General features: G+C 40.2%; 1 protein-coding gene across 1 annotated transcript; it reads right to left on the reverse strand.

Moving 5' to 3' along the window:
- Positions 1-771: 771 nt before the first annotated feature.
- LOC101532787 (butyrophilin subfamily 1 member A1-like) lies at positions 772-14,552 on the reverse strand. The gene is made up of 10 exons (XM_004590442.2): positions 14,370-14,552; positions 13,804-13,920; positions 12,960-13,307; positions 6,093-6,374; positions 5,811-5,978; positions 5,457-5,477; positions 5,338-5,364; positions 4,430-4,456; positions 4,207-4,233; positions 772-2,126 (listed from the first exon to the last, which is right to left on the reverse strand). The coding sequence occupies exons 1-10, from the start codon at positions 14,422-14,424 to the stop codon at positions 1,510-1,512; spliced, it is 1,689 nt and encodes a 562-aa protein (XP_004590499.2). The 5' UTR covers positions 14,425-14,552; the 3' UTR covers positions 772-1,509.
- Positions 14,553-18,405: the final 3,853 nt, after the last annotated feature.

Genomic DNA, 18,405 nt, shown 5'->3' on the forward strand with positions numbered 1-18,405 from the left:
TTCTGTTGCTACACCTGTATAAAGGATTTAATGTCCAAAAATCCTTCCTGACTTACCATGTTCTATTGATATGCATTCATTTATACCCCACCATTGGTTTATACTTCTTACACTTTAATCACCTCTTGCTTGTTTTGTAGATACTCCTTTAACTATCAGTGGAATTAAGATTTGGGACTCTGTATTTATTCTTCCTGCGTACAAACTCTGGGTTCAGTATATCTTACTGATCATACAGGGAAATTTTCACTAGGGAGATACATCTTCAAAGGTTGTTAGAGCATCTTTGGCTTAAAGAGCTGTCAGTTGTGTACCAAAATGTAAGCTTATCTCTCCTATCATCAGTAAGGCAGCATTCATTTAGCAGAAGAACCTATATTTTATTTTGTTGAAGGTTTAAATTTGGTGTTAAATAGTTGGTGAAGGCATAGATGTTATAACGATCAACGAAAATTCTCTACAATGGACAAAATATGGTCATGAGGAAAAATGTTGCTAGTACATGCAGTCAATAACTTTTTCTCTTTAAAAGGATATAGTTTTTTTATTCATTTCTGCTTAGGTATTTTCCTTTCTGAAATGCAGTATCAACTCATTGTTACTCTGAGTTCCAAGAAAATACAATTCTAGGCTTACTAACCAGTGAGAACTTGCTAAATAAACGGCTCTCTCCACTCCGAAGACTCAGTTTACAGTTATTTATTGGGTTACTCCACCTCTTGGCAGACTCGGAACATGGGACACTAGAGACTGAAGAACACACAAGTTGAGTTCTTGCATTTTGATGGGGTTTAGCAGATTTCTACTTTTCAGCGGTGTTAACCTGTATTGCATATTCACTCCAACTGCCCTTCCCTTTTAAACATCAACCCCTCCATGTTTGACAGTAAAAAGGGAAGAATATATCTTTTCCCTTTTAAAGCTTTTCCAATTTATGAAAAGGGAACAGATTTCAGGTATGTCACATACACAATTTTACGAGCATAGATACTTTCTACCCTCCCTCCCTCCTTCATTTCCACCCTCTTTCATCTTTTTTACATTTTTCTTTTAATTTTTACAATGACATAGTTTCAAGCTTCTTTGTAATTACAATCAGTCCTCCTCTAAATAGAGAATTCAACAAGTAGTAGAAAAAACACTGTTCTGTAAGTGTATAGACAAGGGCTAGAAGCAATAATGAAATCTCAACATATCAATTTCACACATCAACATTTTTTTTCTTCAAGGATAATAAAAGGCATTTACATAAGCATATATTAAGCACAAACACAGAGGAAAGACTTCATACATGTGTTTGGTGTTATTTGTAACAAATCATGCTGCTCACAAAGAGAATGCTTCCCCACTGAGAGCTGTAGAGGAAATTCTCCCTGGGTTTTTCCTGTCTTCCCATTTCTCTTTCTGGCTCTCCCTCTTGGGAAGAGGTTGAAGCTGACCACTCCATACAGAACAACTTTCTTACAAGAAGCTTGAGTAGAGGCATTGAAGGTACCTGGGGCTGCCACTTCACTTCTTATACAGCAGAGTATTAGTTTCCTGGGGAATATCTATATCACAATTCCTTGGTAGAGTTACTGAAGTTTGTGAAGAAGACCTGGGAACATTTTCATTCTGACCTGAAGTTGAGCAGATGGACATAGATGTGCCAACACCTTGCAAGCTAAAATAAGGATGTATGTTCCCACGGAAGCTGCCAGAATAGGAATAGATATGGGATCCATCCATCATGTTGTAAAAGGATACATCCCCATTCTCTAAGTCCAAGAATATTCCTATCCTCTCAGGGTAATGTCTCAATGACAGAGATTCTGACTTGGAGGTGAGAGCCATGACTGTCCCTTCCTTGCATGCCAACACCCAGAAGTCCTTGTCTGTATTTTCTGTAAACCATCCCTTTGTCTCCACTATTTCTGAGCAAATACCCAAAGCCCATCTAGTTCCAGACTTCATTTCTGTCTCTTTATTTACTTCTACCTCCCAATAATGTTTTCCTGTGGTAAAACAATTACGACCTAGGACACTGAATTTGGTTTCATAATCTTCTTCTTCCAAAGAAGCATGTCTTTCATTTTCAGATATCTTGAGTTTGGGATGAGCTGTTTTTGGATCCAAGGAAACATCCACTGCAGAGTTGGAGAAAAGAAAACAAAGGCAAAGATAAGGCAGTGGCTTGTTGGTCTTAAGAAAGATGGAAATACTGCATAAGGACAAAGAATAAAAATAAGAAAAAGAAACCCATAAGAACAGGCAAATAACCTACACTTTATTTTAGGAGGCTCATGATGTGTAAACCAAAGAAATTGAGTTGGATATGACCTTGTGTAACTATTTATTCCAGACAGCCCAAGACTATCCAGCCAGGGTGACTGTCTCTTGGTCTGTTTAGAGTGTCAGGTGTTTTAGGATGGAGTCTTTGTACCCTTTTGTAAGGACCTGTTATTGTTTTGTTTTCCTTTTGTAGTTAAGTTTGTTATATTTCCAGTCACCGTGTGCTTGTTTACATTTAAAACTACTCAGGATTATTTTTATGTGCATTTTATATAGCAAACAAATCATCTTTTCTCACATTCTCTTATATCTCTTTATATTGGTGAAATACCAGGCTCTGTAGTTAAAGATCTGAACTTGGGTCATTTTTGAATCCATGGTAGTTGCAAACTTGGTGAAGTTATTTTATTTATCTTAGCCTCATTTTAATCTTACGATGATGAACATAATTATGATCAACCTTAGCATAAGGATATTGTGAGAAATACATGAGATAGTGTGTAAAGAATTGAATGCTACACATCAATTGAATTGAATGATGAGCAATCAGTAATTTTTAGCTTCCAGTATTACACTAACACCATTACAGGTAGCAACAGTAACACTAGCACTAACACAAAAGTAATCAATCTTGTCCAAAGAAATAATCTCAAAAAGTGAAGTTTCTGTCATGAAAAGTTGTATATGGAAATTATGCTTGAATTTTTGGAGCATTAGCATAATTAGGACATATTTTGAGTCTGCAGGAATATTCAGAGTGAGGTAGCATGCTGTAGAAGTGGGCAACCCAAGATTCTCGAAAGACTAGCCTGGTTAGCGGCTACTTCACACTATTTTGATTTAAAACGCTCCTTCCTGACTCATGCTAGTTATACAATATTCCTTCTTCCAACTGAAGCATTCTTCCAGTGTTATTCACATGAATAAATCCAATACTTTATCCAACTCTCAGTTTAACTATTCATTCCTTGGAGAAAATCCCTTAACCCACATTTCAATTTTTGAGAGATCATATCTGCTTATTTCTTTGGCAGCAAATAGTTGTATAAAGATGGTCCCTGATTTCTGATGGATCTAGCAAACCCATTACTAATTGAAAATGAACTTCATATACCTATTCTACCTAAAGTGCTAGAATAGACTAAACTGTCATAAATGTACTCAGAATACTTAAATTGGCTTTACAGTTGGGCAGAATCACTTAACGAAGCCTATTTACAACAAAATGACTTATTGATGATATAATGGGAAAGCAAAGTAAAAACATAATATCAACAAATGCTACAAACATGTCACAGTGTTGAGTATCCAGTGGTTTATGCATGAGTGTTATGCCAGGATGTATGTTTGGCAAAGCAGCTTAAGTAATCATGTGGGATGCGATGATCCATTTTAGAGTGCCTGGTTCTAAATCAACTATGCTGTTTCCAGTCTAGGTTCCTGCTACAGTGCATCTCAGGATGCCGTACATGATGAATCAAATACTTTAGTTCCTGTAACCTTTGTGGGAGATCTGGGTAGTGTTCTGTGTTCCTTGATATTGCCTGGATTTGGGGGAAATGAATCAACAAGTTAAATTTTCTTTTTCTCCCTCTGATCTCTCTGTCTCTCAATGTTTTGGTTTCAAAGAAAAGGAAAATAAGTAGAAAATATTTTTAATTGTATTGTAATATATATTGATACTAACACAATCAAAATTATAATTTGAAGTTTACTTTCTACTAAATGTGTTTTGCATTTGTGTCATTGTAAAGTTGGAAGACAGTAAGTCAGGAACTGTACATTTATGCTGACAGGTTGAATAAATAGCCTCAGGACATTAAAGAACCCATTGAGATCAGAAAGAAAGCCTTGAGGTGACTACAACGTTCAGGTGCAAGTGCTTCCCACTTGTATACAAGAGGCTGATTGGAACCCAGTAGTAAAATCTCTTACCTGCTGTGAACTTCTCTTTTCTCCAGTCTGAAAAGGAAACAAATTCCACAGTAAAACAGACCAAGCAAATATTTTGTGAGTTCATGCACTCTCTTGCCACTGACCCCCATGCCAGCTTTACAACAATGCCTCCAGAAGATTCCACGTCTTTTAACAATTGTCTGGTAATATCCCACAAGATGCTGGGTCAACTGAAGCCACAGACAACATCAGATTTACTCACCAGCATATAAATTTGCTTTCTTCCAGTCTGAAATAAAACATAATAATTAGATTCCCTCACTTAAGAGAATGAAATTTACTGTGACTTCATGAAATTTGAATGTTTATAAACTATCATTTCTGTGGTCATTGTCTCTTAATGTTAGCTCTGATGGGTCTGTCCTATCCTCATATTTTCTGCTTTCCATCAATCTAATGGCCTGGTCCTTGGTGGTGTATTGTTAATGCCTAAAACCGTGCACTGCTCTGACATCTTTGCCATCATATTTTACTAACAATCTCTCTGTACTCAACAGATTTGTTTCCTGTAGATATGAAAGCTCTCTGCCAGAATAAATTCCGAATCTGTCCAGTTGTGCTCCTTTTCAGCCTAAATGGCTTAATATCCCTGTCAGCCTTCATGTTCATCAAACAAGCTAAGCCACATAACTTCCTTGAAAAACATGGGACATGTAATCTTTTGCAACAAAGCTTGTCCCCTTATCATCTTTGCTGATTTGCTTTGTTCTGAGGTGCTACTCCTCTGTGGTTACATGACAGTCCAGTGGATTAAGCCACTACTCACTACCTGCAACATCACAATCCTAGAACAGAGCACTCATTCGAGCCCTAGCTACTCTACTTCAGCTCCAGCTCTAGCCTCTTGTTAATGTGCCTTGGAAATAGTTGAAGTTCTTGTCATCTTAATATCCACATAGGAGACCTGGATGAAATCTGGGTTCCTGGCTTTGGCCTGGCTCAACCTGGCTTGTGTGGCCACTGAAGAGTGAACCAAGGGATGTAATATCTTCATCACTATGTGTTATTTTATTACTATGACTGCCTTTCAAATAAATAAATGATTTTTTTTTTAAAGAACAGACAGGCAGAAGAGATGATTGGCCTAGCCACAACATGAGTGGAACTCACCGAGTAGATACAAATTCTTCCTTCTCTCTGCAAAGAAATAATAACCTGTGAGATGCCATGATTCAGAATGGCGGCAGGACTCTAAGTTTTCCACAGGACTGAGAAAAGAGAGAACTTACCAAGTTCTTTCTTGATTGCTTCTGAAAAAGAAAAACAAAATAACATAATAGACTTTATAAGAAATATCCAAAGTCTTTTTTTCTAGTTTATACTAATATTTCTAAATTGCCAGGTTCACAAATTTTTCTTGACTTTGAATTCTTATGATTAAGTTCTGTACCCCAACTTCATGTTTATATCAGTGAACAGCAAAGTCTATTATATTATATTTTTCTCAAAGTGTCCTGGGATCTGTACTTTGATGGTGTCTTCGGGTTCTAATGCTGTCTTGTTTATATTTGTATATGTCAGTAGGTGACAAACATATATTGAGTGAATCTAACAAACCAAAAGATCCACAGCACATGGTGTACCTTTTTCAGTAACTTCTTTCTGTTTTGCATCCTTGACCTCCTTTAATTTCTTCTTTTCTTGCTTTTCTCGCCAAGCAAAAAAGACAACAGCACTCAGGCAAACCACAAGCATGAGGAAAGTCACAGCAAACGCTGCCCTCCAAGGCGAGGCCCTAGGAAAGAAGGGCTCTAACACAGAGCCCTCACGTGTGAGGAGAAAGCAGGCAGCAGACAAGCTTTTCCAACCCACACCCCAACACTCCTCCTTGCTCACACCCTGTCCCCAGGTAAGCAACCCTTTACCTGGGATAGAAATTGTGTCCGTCTGCTCCTGTAGAAGGAAGGAATTCTTCATGGAGCAGGACACTTTCCCCTTTGTTCTGTCTCTCAAAATGAGGAATGCATCCATCTGGAACAAGCCATCATCGTCTTGGGTCTCCTGCTCAGACAGAGATGGGATCTTCTCTCCGTTCTCATCCTTCCATTGTACTTCAGGCTGGGGAAACCACCCCTTGCCAGTGCATGACAGCCTTATGCCTTCATCTTCTGGACCCACCATGATGATGCGAGGACCAGAACCAAGACCTGGGTGGTGGTGGGAGGAGGGTCATTCATGTGAAATCTTGATGCTTTTTATTTAGAAATCACTAAATCAAACAATAGCCCTAATGTGAGCAGATCGATGAAGTGCAACAGCCTTGGGTGGGAGGAGAGGACTTCCTGACATAAATCAGTATCTGTGGTTCAAAAATCACAGCTGACTTGAGGTACCAGCACGTTAGCCTATTGGGTAAAGTCCTGATCTTGAACACTCTGGGATCCCATATGGGCACTGGTTCTAATCCCAGCAGTTCCGCTTCCCACTCTGCTCCCTGCCTAAGGCGTGGGGAAGCAGTCACGGATAACCAAAGCTTGGGACCCTGCACCCATGTGGGAGACCTGGAAGAAGCTCCTGGCTCCTGACTTTGGATCAACTCAGCTCCAGCTGTTGTGGCCACTTGGGGAGTGAATCATTGGACAGAAGATATTCCTGTGTGTCTCTCCTCCTCTCTGTATACCTGCCTTTTCAATAAAAATAACAAAATCTTTAGAAAAAAATCACAACAGATTTGAAGTTGTCACTAATACTGAGAGTGAGGCCTGCCACAAACTTTGTACCCACGTGTATCTGCAATAAGGCCACATAAGGATAATAGTGAAGAAGTCAACCAATATTTGTCAATGTTGAGCTCTACAGCTTCCCTATATTTCCATATCTTTATCTGTACTTTTCTATTCCATTCATTAACATCTCAAGGAAAACTATCTCATTTTAAAAGATTTCCTTAAACAATCCCCTTTGGGACTTTTTCTCTAAATTTTATTTCTTTCCCTGGGTAGACATTATAATTGAATGGGGCCAGATGAAGCAGGTGTCTGAAGGATTAAAATTGTTTCTCATTTTTTCCCCTTATTTCTTCCTGTGTCCAGCAAGTCTTCTCTTCATCTCTTCAACTCCTGTCATGTGGAGTTTACAAATGGACTCAACATAGCATTATTAGATGCTAGAATAACCCATCATGTCTTCCAGAAAGTGACTATTTTGATTTCCAAGATTATATATTATTTATGTCAAATCACATGGTATGTCTAGCTCAGTTCTCCTACAGATTTCTGCTGTGGGAAATGCATTAAGAACTTTAGCTACATTATTTTATTGGCACTAAAAATTACAACACAGCTAATGTTTATCGTCTGATCTTGATCCCCTAGGGGGTACAGGCTTCAAGGAATCAAAATAATCCAAGAAATAGTCCATTTTATAACTGCCCAAGGCAACTGCCAACTCGATTAAACAAAGTAAGTGAAGATTTGAATGAAACTGATTCTGAGAGCATACTGGGAAGTAAGAGCACATAGAAGAAACAGACTTCAGCCTCCTGGAAGAATATAACCATGGAAGTTCCAAGACCAAGAAGACAAAAGCTACACCTGTGTTGGTAAAGGTTGTGTTTGCTGAGCATGAAAGTGGCCACACCAACTGGACAAAGGTTAGCAGAATGGAAGATAAGCATGGGTATCTCATTAGCCAACTGCTTCTAAAGGTCAGAGTCACACCCCACTAAATGGCAAACATATATGAGAGAGGTATTGAAAAACCGTGCCTGCCAAAAGGCCAGTTCTGAGTCTGTGAAATCTTTGATTTCTCATTGAGGAAATTCTTAGGCAGAGTAATGTGACTGAGGAGATTTTTTTTTTCAGGAAAGAAATGATTTTGGTTCTTCTTATCCAAATTGCACAGAAAGAAGATGTATAGGAACTGACACGATGGCTAAATTGGATACTCTTCCCTTTCAAAGACCAGGATCTCATATAGATACTGGTTTGTGTCCCAGCTGCTCCACATCTGATCCAGCAGCTTGCCTATGGTCTGGGAATGCAATAGAGGATTGCCCAAGGCCTTGAGACCCTGCACCTATGGAGACCTGAGGCTCCTGTCTTTGGATTGGCTCAGCTCAGGAGGTTGCAGCCATCTGGGGAGAATGAACCATCTGGCTGAGAATCTTTCTCTATGTCTTTCATTCTCTTTGTATATCTGTCGTCCCAATAAAAATAAATAAATCTTTATAAAGAATAAAAGAAGATCGATAACATGAGCCTACTACAGATATCATTTCAGATAGCATCAATTGAGAATTACTATTTTAACATATGTGCAATACAGTCAAAGAAAAATAAAGACATATTAAAAAAAAACTAGGGCCTGGTGTGATAGCGTAGCAGTTAATGTCCTCTCATTGATCGTGCCTGGATCCCACATGGGTGCCGGTTCTAATCCCGGCTGCTCCACTTCCCATCCAGCTCTGTGCTTGTAGCCTGTGAAAGCAGTCGAGGACTGCCCAAAGACTTGGGACCCTGCACCCACAAGGGAGAACAGGAAGAGGCTCCTGGCTTCGGATTGGCTCAGCTCCAGCCATCGAGTCTGCTTGGAGAGTGAACCAATGGATGGAAGATCTTCCTCTCTGTCTCTCCTCCTCTCTGTGTATCTGCCTTTCCAATAAAAATAAATACATTTTAAAAAAATAGTATGTTGTGTTAGCAGAGAGTCATTGTTGTATGTATACACAATGGAATATTACTCAGCTTTATAAGAATAAAATCCTGTCTTTTGCAACAAAATGAATGCAGTTTGAAAACATGATTAGTAAAATAAGCCAGTCCCCAAAAGTCAAATGTCATATTTTCCCTGATTTGTGGCAATTAATATACAGAGTTAAAAAATTAGAGTACATGAATAAAATTGACATTTTGAGATTTGATTGTTGTTCCTGGTGCTTGTCCATACTCTTGAGGGAGAGTGGTTTTCTACTTAGTTATTCTTGATTTCTTTATTTTGTGGAGGGTTAACCTTGTGGTTATAAAGTAAATTGAAAGTATGTTGTTATAAAAATTAAAATATGAAAGGAAAGAGGAGAAATGATAGAATTGAGGGAGGGTCTGGTGGGGAGTGTCAACCTGCTCTTAAGACTGAAATTTGTTCCCTTTACATCAATAACTTTTTTTAAATATAAAATTTTAAAAGTTGAGACAGCATAGTATTATAAAAAGGTGGTAAATAAATTATTATAGTCACATAGAACTTGGATTTTTCTGATATCTACACTAGTAGTTAATGGAAAAATAATGGTTAATATTTCTCAAAATAATCAGAACTGACATTGGAAACTATTTTGGCCATTCCATGAAACTTTACACTCAGATAATATTTCTGTAGGCTGAAGTTCTCAAAGTTTGGAAGAAAAGTCAACTTTAAAAAGACAGAGGGGGAGTCAGGTCAGTGAGCCTAGAGGTAACCTTGCAGGACTCAGGACCTGGACTGGGGCTGGGAGGCTATTGGTACTGGTGAGAAGCCCATGGACCTCATAGCGGCACACTCATGCGGGCTTGGTGGTGGGGGAAGTGGGTAAATAGATGTGTGGGAGGGAGGATCACTGAGGGAGTAAGATGCAAGTAAGAAACGACTACTGAGGGACTTCCATCAATAAGGTCACTATGCCTGCAGGTAAGTGAGGGATCTGAGACTGAGCAATTTGGAGGGAGAACTGGAGTACTCTTAAGGGTCAGCCCATGTGGGAGACATGAGTTGGCCTACTTAGCATTAATCATCACTGAAACCACTCACTGGTGCACAATAAAGCTAGGGCTGGGGCCTACATGGGAAGGCTAAGTCACAGTACCCATCAGTGAGAGTCACAACAGGGGATGGGCAATGTTAGGCTGGGCTATTGTACTAACCAGTACACAAGAAAATCGGGTCTGGGGGCAGTTTCTTTGGGCTGGGTCTATGGTACTGTATATTTTGCTGGTTTGCTTAAGAGCTGGGGTGTGGTTAGCAATGAAAGAATCTTGATTGAATTTGAACTGTAATACTGCATCAAGGTGGAGGAATCCACTGGGGGGAGGGGAGGGGGAGGGAGGGGGGGGTTCCCAGAGCCTATGAAACTGTCACATAATGCAAAATAATTAACAATAAAAAAAATGTTAAAAAAAAAAAAAAGAGCTGGGGTGTGGTGATGGGCTGAGGTAGTTATGACCAAGGAACACTCTGACACTCATGGGTAGTGGGGTTGGGTATAAGCAGGGCTGATCTAGGCTGTAGCACTTACAGACACATCCCAAAAATAGGGTGTGAGGTAGCCTGGGCTGTAACATCTGCCAGTTTATACATAGTCTGGGATAGAGAGGGGCAGACTATGTGGGGTAAGGGCCTAGCATCTGCTGACATATGTGAGATCTAAGGTTTGCTAATGGGCTTTGTTGGGGAACTTGGGAAACTCCCCTGGTGGGCCATAGTTCCCGCTGGTGAACATGTGATTCATGCGTGGGTGTTGGTCAGACTGGTCAAGGTAGTTCCACCTGTTGACAAGCGTGTGTTGGTTTTGGAAGGGGGCAGATTGGGAAGGGTTGTGTCAAACCTTAGTACACTGACATGTGCAGGAATGAGGCTGGAGTGTGTGTCATCCCAGGCTAGGCTATCACACCTACTGGTTTGTATGACCCAGAGATGGAAGCAGACAGGACAGGGTTAAGCTATAGCACTTACCAATATTAGCTGAAATTTGGTACAGACTGGGTCGGGCCAAGTTACAGCATACGTCAGAAAATGCCAACATGGCTGGCCTGCCAAGTTGGGACACAGCATGCACCAGTACATGTGAGACCTGATGGGAAGGTTGTGAGCCTGTTAGGAGGCAACATGGGCTCCCATGCTGGGCCACTGCTCCCACTGCTGAGCGTGAGAACTGGTACTAGGAACAGACAGTCTTGGCAGGGATATAACATCTGCTCTGCATGTGAACAAGGTTAGGTGGAGAGCCAGATTGGGCTAACAACTGTATCCACTGGTACAGCATAAGTCAGAGTAAGAGCAGGCTGGTTGGGCTTTGCCACAGCATTAGCTGACAAGTGCTAGGACTGGAGGCACATCCTGTCTAGCTAGGCTGCAGAACCATCTGGAGAGTGCAAGGTCTGTGAGAGGGAGCGAGCCCAGTAGGGAAACTGTGGGTGCCTCTGATGGGTTTCAATTTCCACTGGTGAGCATGAGAACCAGGGTCGGGGACAGGCTTGGCTAGATTAGGTGGTAGCACCCACCAGTGTGAGTGTGGACTGAATAGTGGGGTTGGTTTGGTTGAACTAGGTTCCAATGCCCATTGCTGTGTATGAGAGCTGAATGGGATGTAGGACAGACTGAACCAGTCTGTTGCACATACTGGCAAGCACAGGAACCAGGGCTGGAGGTGGGTCTGGTAGGGGTTACTCTGACTTGGCTATATTCCTGCTGGTATTATGTGAGGGTGGAGTATGTAGTATGTTGGTTTGGTCTGGGCAACAACATCCATTGGTCAGAACTGAGTCAGCAATTGCAATTTCCACTATATAAACAGGCTGATGTGGGTGATCTCTGTCTCTCCCTGTCTGCAACTTATTATTATTTTTTAACAAATTTTCAAATGAACCACAAAACTAATCTTTGAGGTTAAAACTCAGACCAGTTGTTACACTGAGGAAGCAGTGACTGGGAGTATTGGATTTTTTTGGATTGTAATTACATGCTCCTTTCTGATCTGGGAGTTTTTTTTTTTTTTTTACAAACTTACAAAAATTATGCAGTGAGACATTTAAAGTAAAATTGAAATTTCAGAATATTTTACAGGAACAGCACTAGGATACAGGAAGATGAAATATTTTTTGTGGCACTGGTATAAAAGGACTTCATAAATATTGAGGATAAAAAAGAATGCTAATAGTTCCCTATATGTTTTAAAATTCACACAAGTGAAATAAAATATAAAATTGTAAGACAAATAAAGAGGATATTTCCATGATTAAAAGTAACTACAATGTATCAAAAATCTTTTTGGAAAGCTGTTTTCTTACCCCTCCTCAAACAGTTGATTAAAGGACATACACAGCAAAATCAAAAAAGAAAAAATGCTAACAATTAAGAAATATGTGAAAATGTATTAATATCTGTTGTGAGCATGAAATGAAAATAATAGAATATGGCTTTTAATCTACTTGGCCAGAAAAGTATAAAAAACATAATATTCAGTGTTGTTAAGAGTATGAAAAGAGTCAGTGTTATGTTAACTGCCTGTCTGCTCAATTTTGGATCCAGTTCCCTGCTAATGTGCTTGGAAAAGCAGCAGAGGATGGCTCAAGTGCTTGGGCCCCTGTGCCCATGTGGGAGACCTGGACGGAGTTATAGGCCCCTGGCTTTGGCTACCCTGAATGCTTGTGAACATTAGAAGAGTGAATGAGCAGGTGGAATCTCTCTCTCTCCCTCTAACTCTGCCTTTCAGATAAATAAATAAATCTTTTCCAAAAAAGATTGTGAAAAATGTTTGTAATATACTGCTACTAGAAATAAAAAGTGGAGCAGTTCTTGCATATACTCCAACAATTTTTTATTATTATTTTAATTTGTCACCTCCCAGCATTAGCAGAAAGTTGTGCTAGAAGCAGAGGCAGGATTTGATCCCAGCACTTTCAAGTGGGATATGGACGTCCCAAATGGCAGTATAAACTACTGCACATAAGGTCACTCCTTGAAGTGGCTCAGTTTTAAGACAGAGATATTAAATGTATTAACAGATCAAGAGTTATTTGTATTTGCAGATAATTACTTACTTATGACCTTGAGCTCCAAAGTGGCTTCACCAAAGTTGTCATTCTGTTTAAAGAAACACCAGTATATCCCATTGTCTGAGACTCGGAGACTGTGGATCCTCACAGCCACTCTCCCCTCTGAGATGTAATCCTTCAGCAGCTCTACTCGTCCTTTGTAATCTACGAGCTGCTCTGCTGCCTGCTCCATCCCATCCTGATACACGTACACAGCCTCCAAGTACTGGGAGCGGAACCAGCGCAGCTCCACGTTCTTCATATCCACGGCTGCGGTCACATAACAGGGCAGCACGGCTTCTGTGCCCAGCATAGCCACAATGGGCTCCGAGGGGCCGCTCACTTCAAACGAATCTGTGGGATGAACAGAGTTAAATGTGGAAAGAATGTCAGAACGAGTGTCAGGGAGGACGCTTTAGAACAAAGTTCCAGGTAGAGCCCAACAGCCCTCATTCGCCAGGTGTTCACAGCACACACTGAGGCTGCAGGTGTGGTGTGCAGCAATGTAAAAAGGGATCTGCTTGTGAGGAGCTTACAAACACCAGGACAGTCTCAAGGGAAGCAAGTGGTTTTCAACTTGCAGTGGTTGTGGAAAATTATCAAACTAGAACTTCAGGAGTTGAGACCAGAATAAACTAGATTGTATAAATGAACTAATTTTTCCTGGTTCTTCTGCCTCAAATAATTGTATCATGGTTTATCTGCCCTAATGCACAAGTGAATAACTCACTCTACTCAAATAGAGGATTTTAGAATTAACCCAAGTTTATATGAGAAGTGATGAAGTGATTCAATTCTTCTATTCAGAAAACAAGATGATTCAGTTATGAAACAGTTGAGATAGTCTCACCTGAGCCCCACATGGGCACCTGGAGCAGCAGGATCGGGAAGAGTGCTCTGGGCAGGGAGTGCACCATGGTTCCCAGTCCAGGGAGCAGGGTGATATGGAAGCGGGTCCTGTAAATAGCTGGAGCAAAGATAAGAGTGGGATTCACTGGGTCGAACTATTGTGGCTAAGGTGGTCTCAATGCCTCTAAGAAATGGTCTCCTAGATCTTGGACAGCTTTCAGGAAATAAGATTAAGTCTTTGACATACACAAAGTGTTTTCTATTTCTCTTATCAGGGAAACAGTCCTCATACCAGTAGCCACCTAGCCAACTCTTTTTTGAGACAAGAACATTTTATTCTTTCGATAAGGAGAGAGAGAGACAAGAGCACCTTGGAGGGAAATGGCTTTAGCACAAACGTTACTCTTGGCTCCATGACCTGTTTTCACACTCATCCATACATGGTATGAAACAGCTAGAACTCGACTTTCCCTCTCCACCCACCATGATCCTATCCAGGGTCTCTCTCTCCTCTCGTTCTTGCCCATCACCCAGAAAGGAATCTGAGAGGCATCCTGCAGCACTCACATTGTTGAGGTTCCTCTTGGAGAGATGGAGGTGTCCTGGAACTTGTTCTCTTCATTACCTCCGACACTGGGCAGAGCTGCTTGCTGGCATTCCTCCCTGATACCTTCTTGGGGTGCTCATGGGGCTCTCCTGTGCTTCCTGTTCTAAACTGTTACCTGGAACTGAGGGCTGCAGGGGGAGCTTTCAGAAGCTTTTAAAAGGAATTCAAAAGCAGGAAGCAAGAAATCTCTCATACGGAGCACCTACAGCAGTGAGCCTCTCTAGGCCACCCTGCCATACTCAAAAATGAAAATGAAATAAAGCAAGGTAAGAGGACTTTGACCTGGCATAGATCACACACCTTTTATGATCACATACTTAGGAAATATCGGAAGATTCAAGAACAACTTATTTCTTTCTCTCTGAGAAATATTGTGTGATTCAAGTGAACAACACTAATAGTAGAGCTTGAATATGCCAGTCACAGTCCTGCTGAGGGAATTTACAAGGTTATGATGTGGGGCAAGGTATACAACATTGTGCCTATGGTTTCTCATCCAACTGCCCTGAAACTTTTATGTGACGGTTAAGTGAATTAACATGTAAAGCATTAGAAGAGGTCAGTAACATGTATTTGTTTATTAGATGAATGTGATTTTGTACATTTTGTAGAGTGTAGTGTTATTACACAAATGTATGGTATAAACTGACCAAATCAGATATTTCACATTTGTATTTTTTCATCTTTTTATAAATTATTTTATTAATGTAAAGTGAACAAATTTCATGTATTTTCCAGTACAGATTTAGGAGGAAAGTGTACTTCCCACCCCACTCTCCCTCCTCCTCCTTCTTCATTATTATAATTATTTTAATTATCATTTTAATTTTTTCAATGGAATACTTTGATTTCACTTCACAACCACAGGCTTAACACTCCAAATATTTCAATACATAGCAAATAGGAAAAAAAAAAAAACGCTGTACTATACTGTTGTATAGAAAACATTGAGATTTCAATATGTCAGTCTCACTTACATAGATCATATACATATATATATATAATTTTTATTGGAAAGTCAGATATACAAAGAGGAGGAGAGATAGAGAGGAAGATCTTCTACCCAGTGATTCACTCCCCAAGCGGCCACAACAGCCAGAGCTGAACCAATCTGAAGCCAGGAGCCAGGAGCCTCTTTTTGGTCTCCCATGTGTGTGCAGAGTCCCAAGCAGTTGGACTATCCTTGACTGCTTTCCCAGGCCAAAAGCAGAGAGCCGGATGGGAAGCAGGGCTGCTAGGGTTAGCTCTGGTGCTCGTATGGGATCCCAGTATGTACAAAATGAGGACTTTAAGCGCTAGTCCACCATACTGGATACTCTGTGTAACAGTTACCACATATCAGGGAAAGCACATGGATGTAACTGAAAACACAATGGTTTCCAGTTTCGTCAATTTTGTCGCAGAAGACAAGAATTTATTCTTTTTATGACTGAGTATATTTTCTTTATGTTTGGTGGTTGTGAGCTCCTCTCTGTTTTTCATGTGGTACATAATCCATTACTGAGAACATGGTTGTCCTATTGCGCTATAGCATAGACAGCTGATTCTTTTAATAGCTCTTTAAACATTTTTAATAAAAATAACAGATTTTATGTATTTCAGATACAATTGTAAGACAATAACCATACTTCTCTCTCTCCCTCCCTCCCTCCTTCAATACTTTCTGTTTCCTTTAGTTTTTTTTAAAAAAGATTTATTTTTATTGGAAAGTCAGATATACAGAGAGCAGGAGAGAAAAAGAGGATGATCTTCCATCCGATGATTGACTCCTTAATTGGCTGAAATGGCTGGAGCTGAGCTGATCTGAAGCAGGAGCCTGAAGCCTCTTTTGGGTCTCCCAAGCACATGTAGTGTCACCAGGCTTTGGGCTGTCCTCGACTGTTTTCCCAGGCTATGAGCAGGGAGCTGGATGGGAAGCAGGGCCACCTAGATTAAGCTGGCACCCATATGGGATCCTAGTGCACTTTAACCACTAGGCTACCACACCGGGCCCTGTATTCTTTATTTTTAATTCTATGTATTGATACCAGTTACCAAACACCAACATTTTTTAAAGGCTTTTTTTTAATTGAAAAGGCAGATTTATAGAGAAAAGGAGAGGCAGAGAGAAAAATTTTTCATCTGCTGGTTCACTCTCCCCAAATGGCTGCCAATGACTGGAGCTTAGCTAATCTGAAGCCAGGAGCCAGGAGCCTCTTTCAGGTCTTCCACACAGGTGTAGGATTCCAAGGCTTTGGGCCATCCTCTACTGTTTAATGGGGCCACAAGCAGGGAGCTGGATGGGAGGTGGGGCAGCCGGGACATGAACTGGCACCAATAAAGGAGTCTGGCATGTGCAACGTGAGGATTTAGCCACTGAGGCATCATGTTGGGGCCACATACCCGTCTTTCCCCTCCTGTCACCCTGCCTGGCTTACATTAACCAGTGTTCTAAATTCAAATAAAGTTAAAAATTTCCATATGTGGGGCAGAACATATGATAATTGTTTTCCCATGTCTGATTTATTCTGCTTAATGTAATAACCAAAAATTTTACCCACTATGCTCCAATGTCAGGTTTTTTATTATTATTCATGACCAAATCTTGTTTCATTATGTATTTATACCACATTTTCTTTGCCATGCATCCACTGAGAGACACTTAGGTTCATTCTGTTTCTTAGCCGTTATGACCAGTGATGTCACCAATGGGCAAGTATAAGAATGTCTTTGATATGGTGACTTAACTTCTTTGGCATGTATTCCCAAAGTGATATACCAGGTCATATGGTAGGTCTACTTTTGTTTTTCTCGTGAACCTTCCTGTAATTTTCCACAACAGCTGCATTCATTCACGTTCCTCTCAACACTGTAACAGAGGGAGTCCACCAGATGATGAATGGATACAGAAAATGTGTTTTATGTATAGAGTGAAGTGCTATTCAGTCATATAAGAAGGCTGTCTGGCCAATTGCGATACAAGGAATCAGAGGACATTACATGAAGTGAAAACAGGCCTGGCACAGCTGACAGTACTGAATGGTTTCATTCACATGTCTTCTGAGATACACAACATGATGGAGTTTTAACAACATTTTGTTTAGTCAGAGGATCCAAACCTCAAAGCATATATGTTATATACGGTATGATTCCTTTTGTTGTTATTTATCAAGTTTTAGAACAGGCATGATTTAGTATCACAATTTTTATGATGATACTGTTGAACATTTTTAATTGGTTTAATATACAATGGATGTGAGAAAAATTTTCTAGTATTAGACATGTTTTATATTTTGATCAAGGTGGTGTTTTTATTAGTATAAGAATTTGTGGTGCCCTTTGAAATATATTTTGCAAAAACCATGCATTCTACTCTGTGCAAATTACCCATCAATTGATTTTATTTCTAAAACACTGGATGCCTCTAACTGGCTATGGAGACATTCATTTAGGATCTTAGTATCTCTTCGGTCAGACTGTCAGCAGATCATTCCTAGTATTTTTATAATTGATTTTTGGGTGTCTGATCACCTGCAAATATTATGTCACATGAGGAAACATTAACTGAGCTCAGAAAGAAAGAAAGTGCAATGGAAAGCCAGCTCTTTCTGAACATGTTCTGCATCTGACACAATCACTTTTTCTACTCTACCATTGGAAGCCCTAAGATCTATTCAGCAAAGAGTCCTCCATTTCTAGCTCTGGTTTTCCCCTGCGTATCTCTACAAGCCTCTTCTTCTGTGCATTACAGTATGGAAAGAAGAAATCACGCTTGTTTTGGTTTTATTTTCTGAGTAAATTAGTGATTTGAACATTCCAATGTTTCACCGATCTGACCATCATACAGATAGACGCTTCATTCACCCTGAGTAATGTGGTTTCAGTCCTCTGCAAGTGAGAAAAGGGCCCTACATTCTCAACAAAGGCACACATCCTGCTTCTTACTCTGTGGCCCAGCCCAGTTCAAAGTATCCTGCGGTGGCCTTTGTTACTTTCTCTTTTACAGTAACTGAAATG

Source organism: Ochotona princeps, chromosome 1 (genome assembly GCF_030435755.1).
Source record: "Ochotona princeps isolate mOchPri1 chromosome 1, mOchPri1.hap1, whole genome shotgun sequence".
NCBI classification, from domain to species: domain Eukaryota; kingdom Metazoa; phylum Chordata; class Mammalia; order Lagomorpha; family Ochotonidae; genus Ochotona; species Ochotona princeps.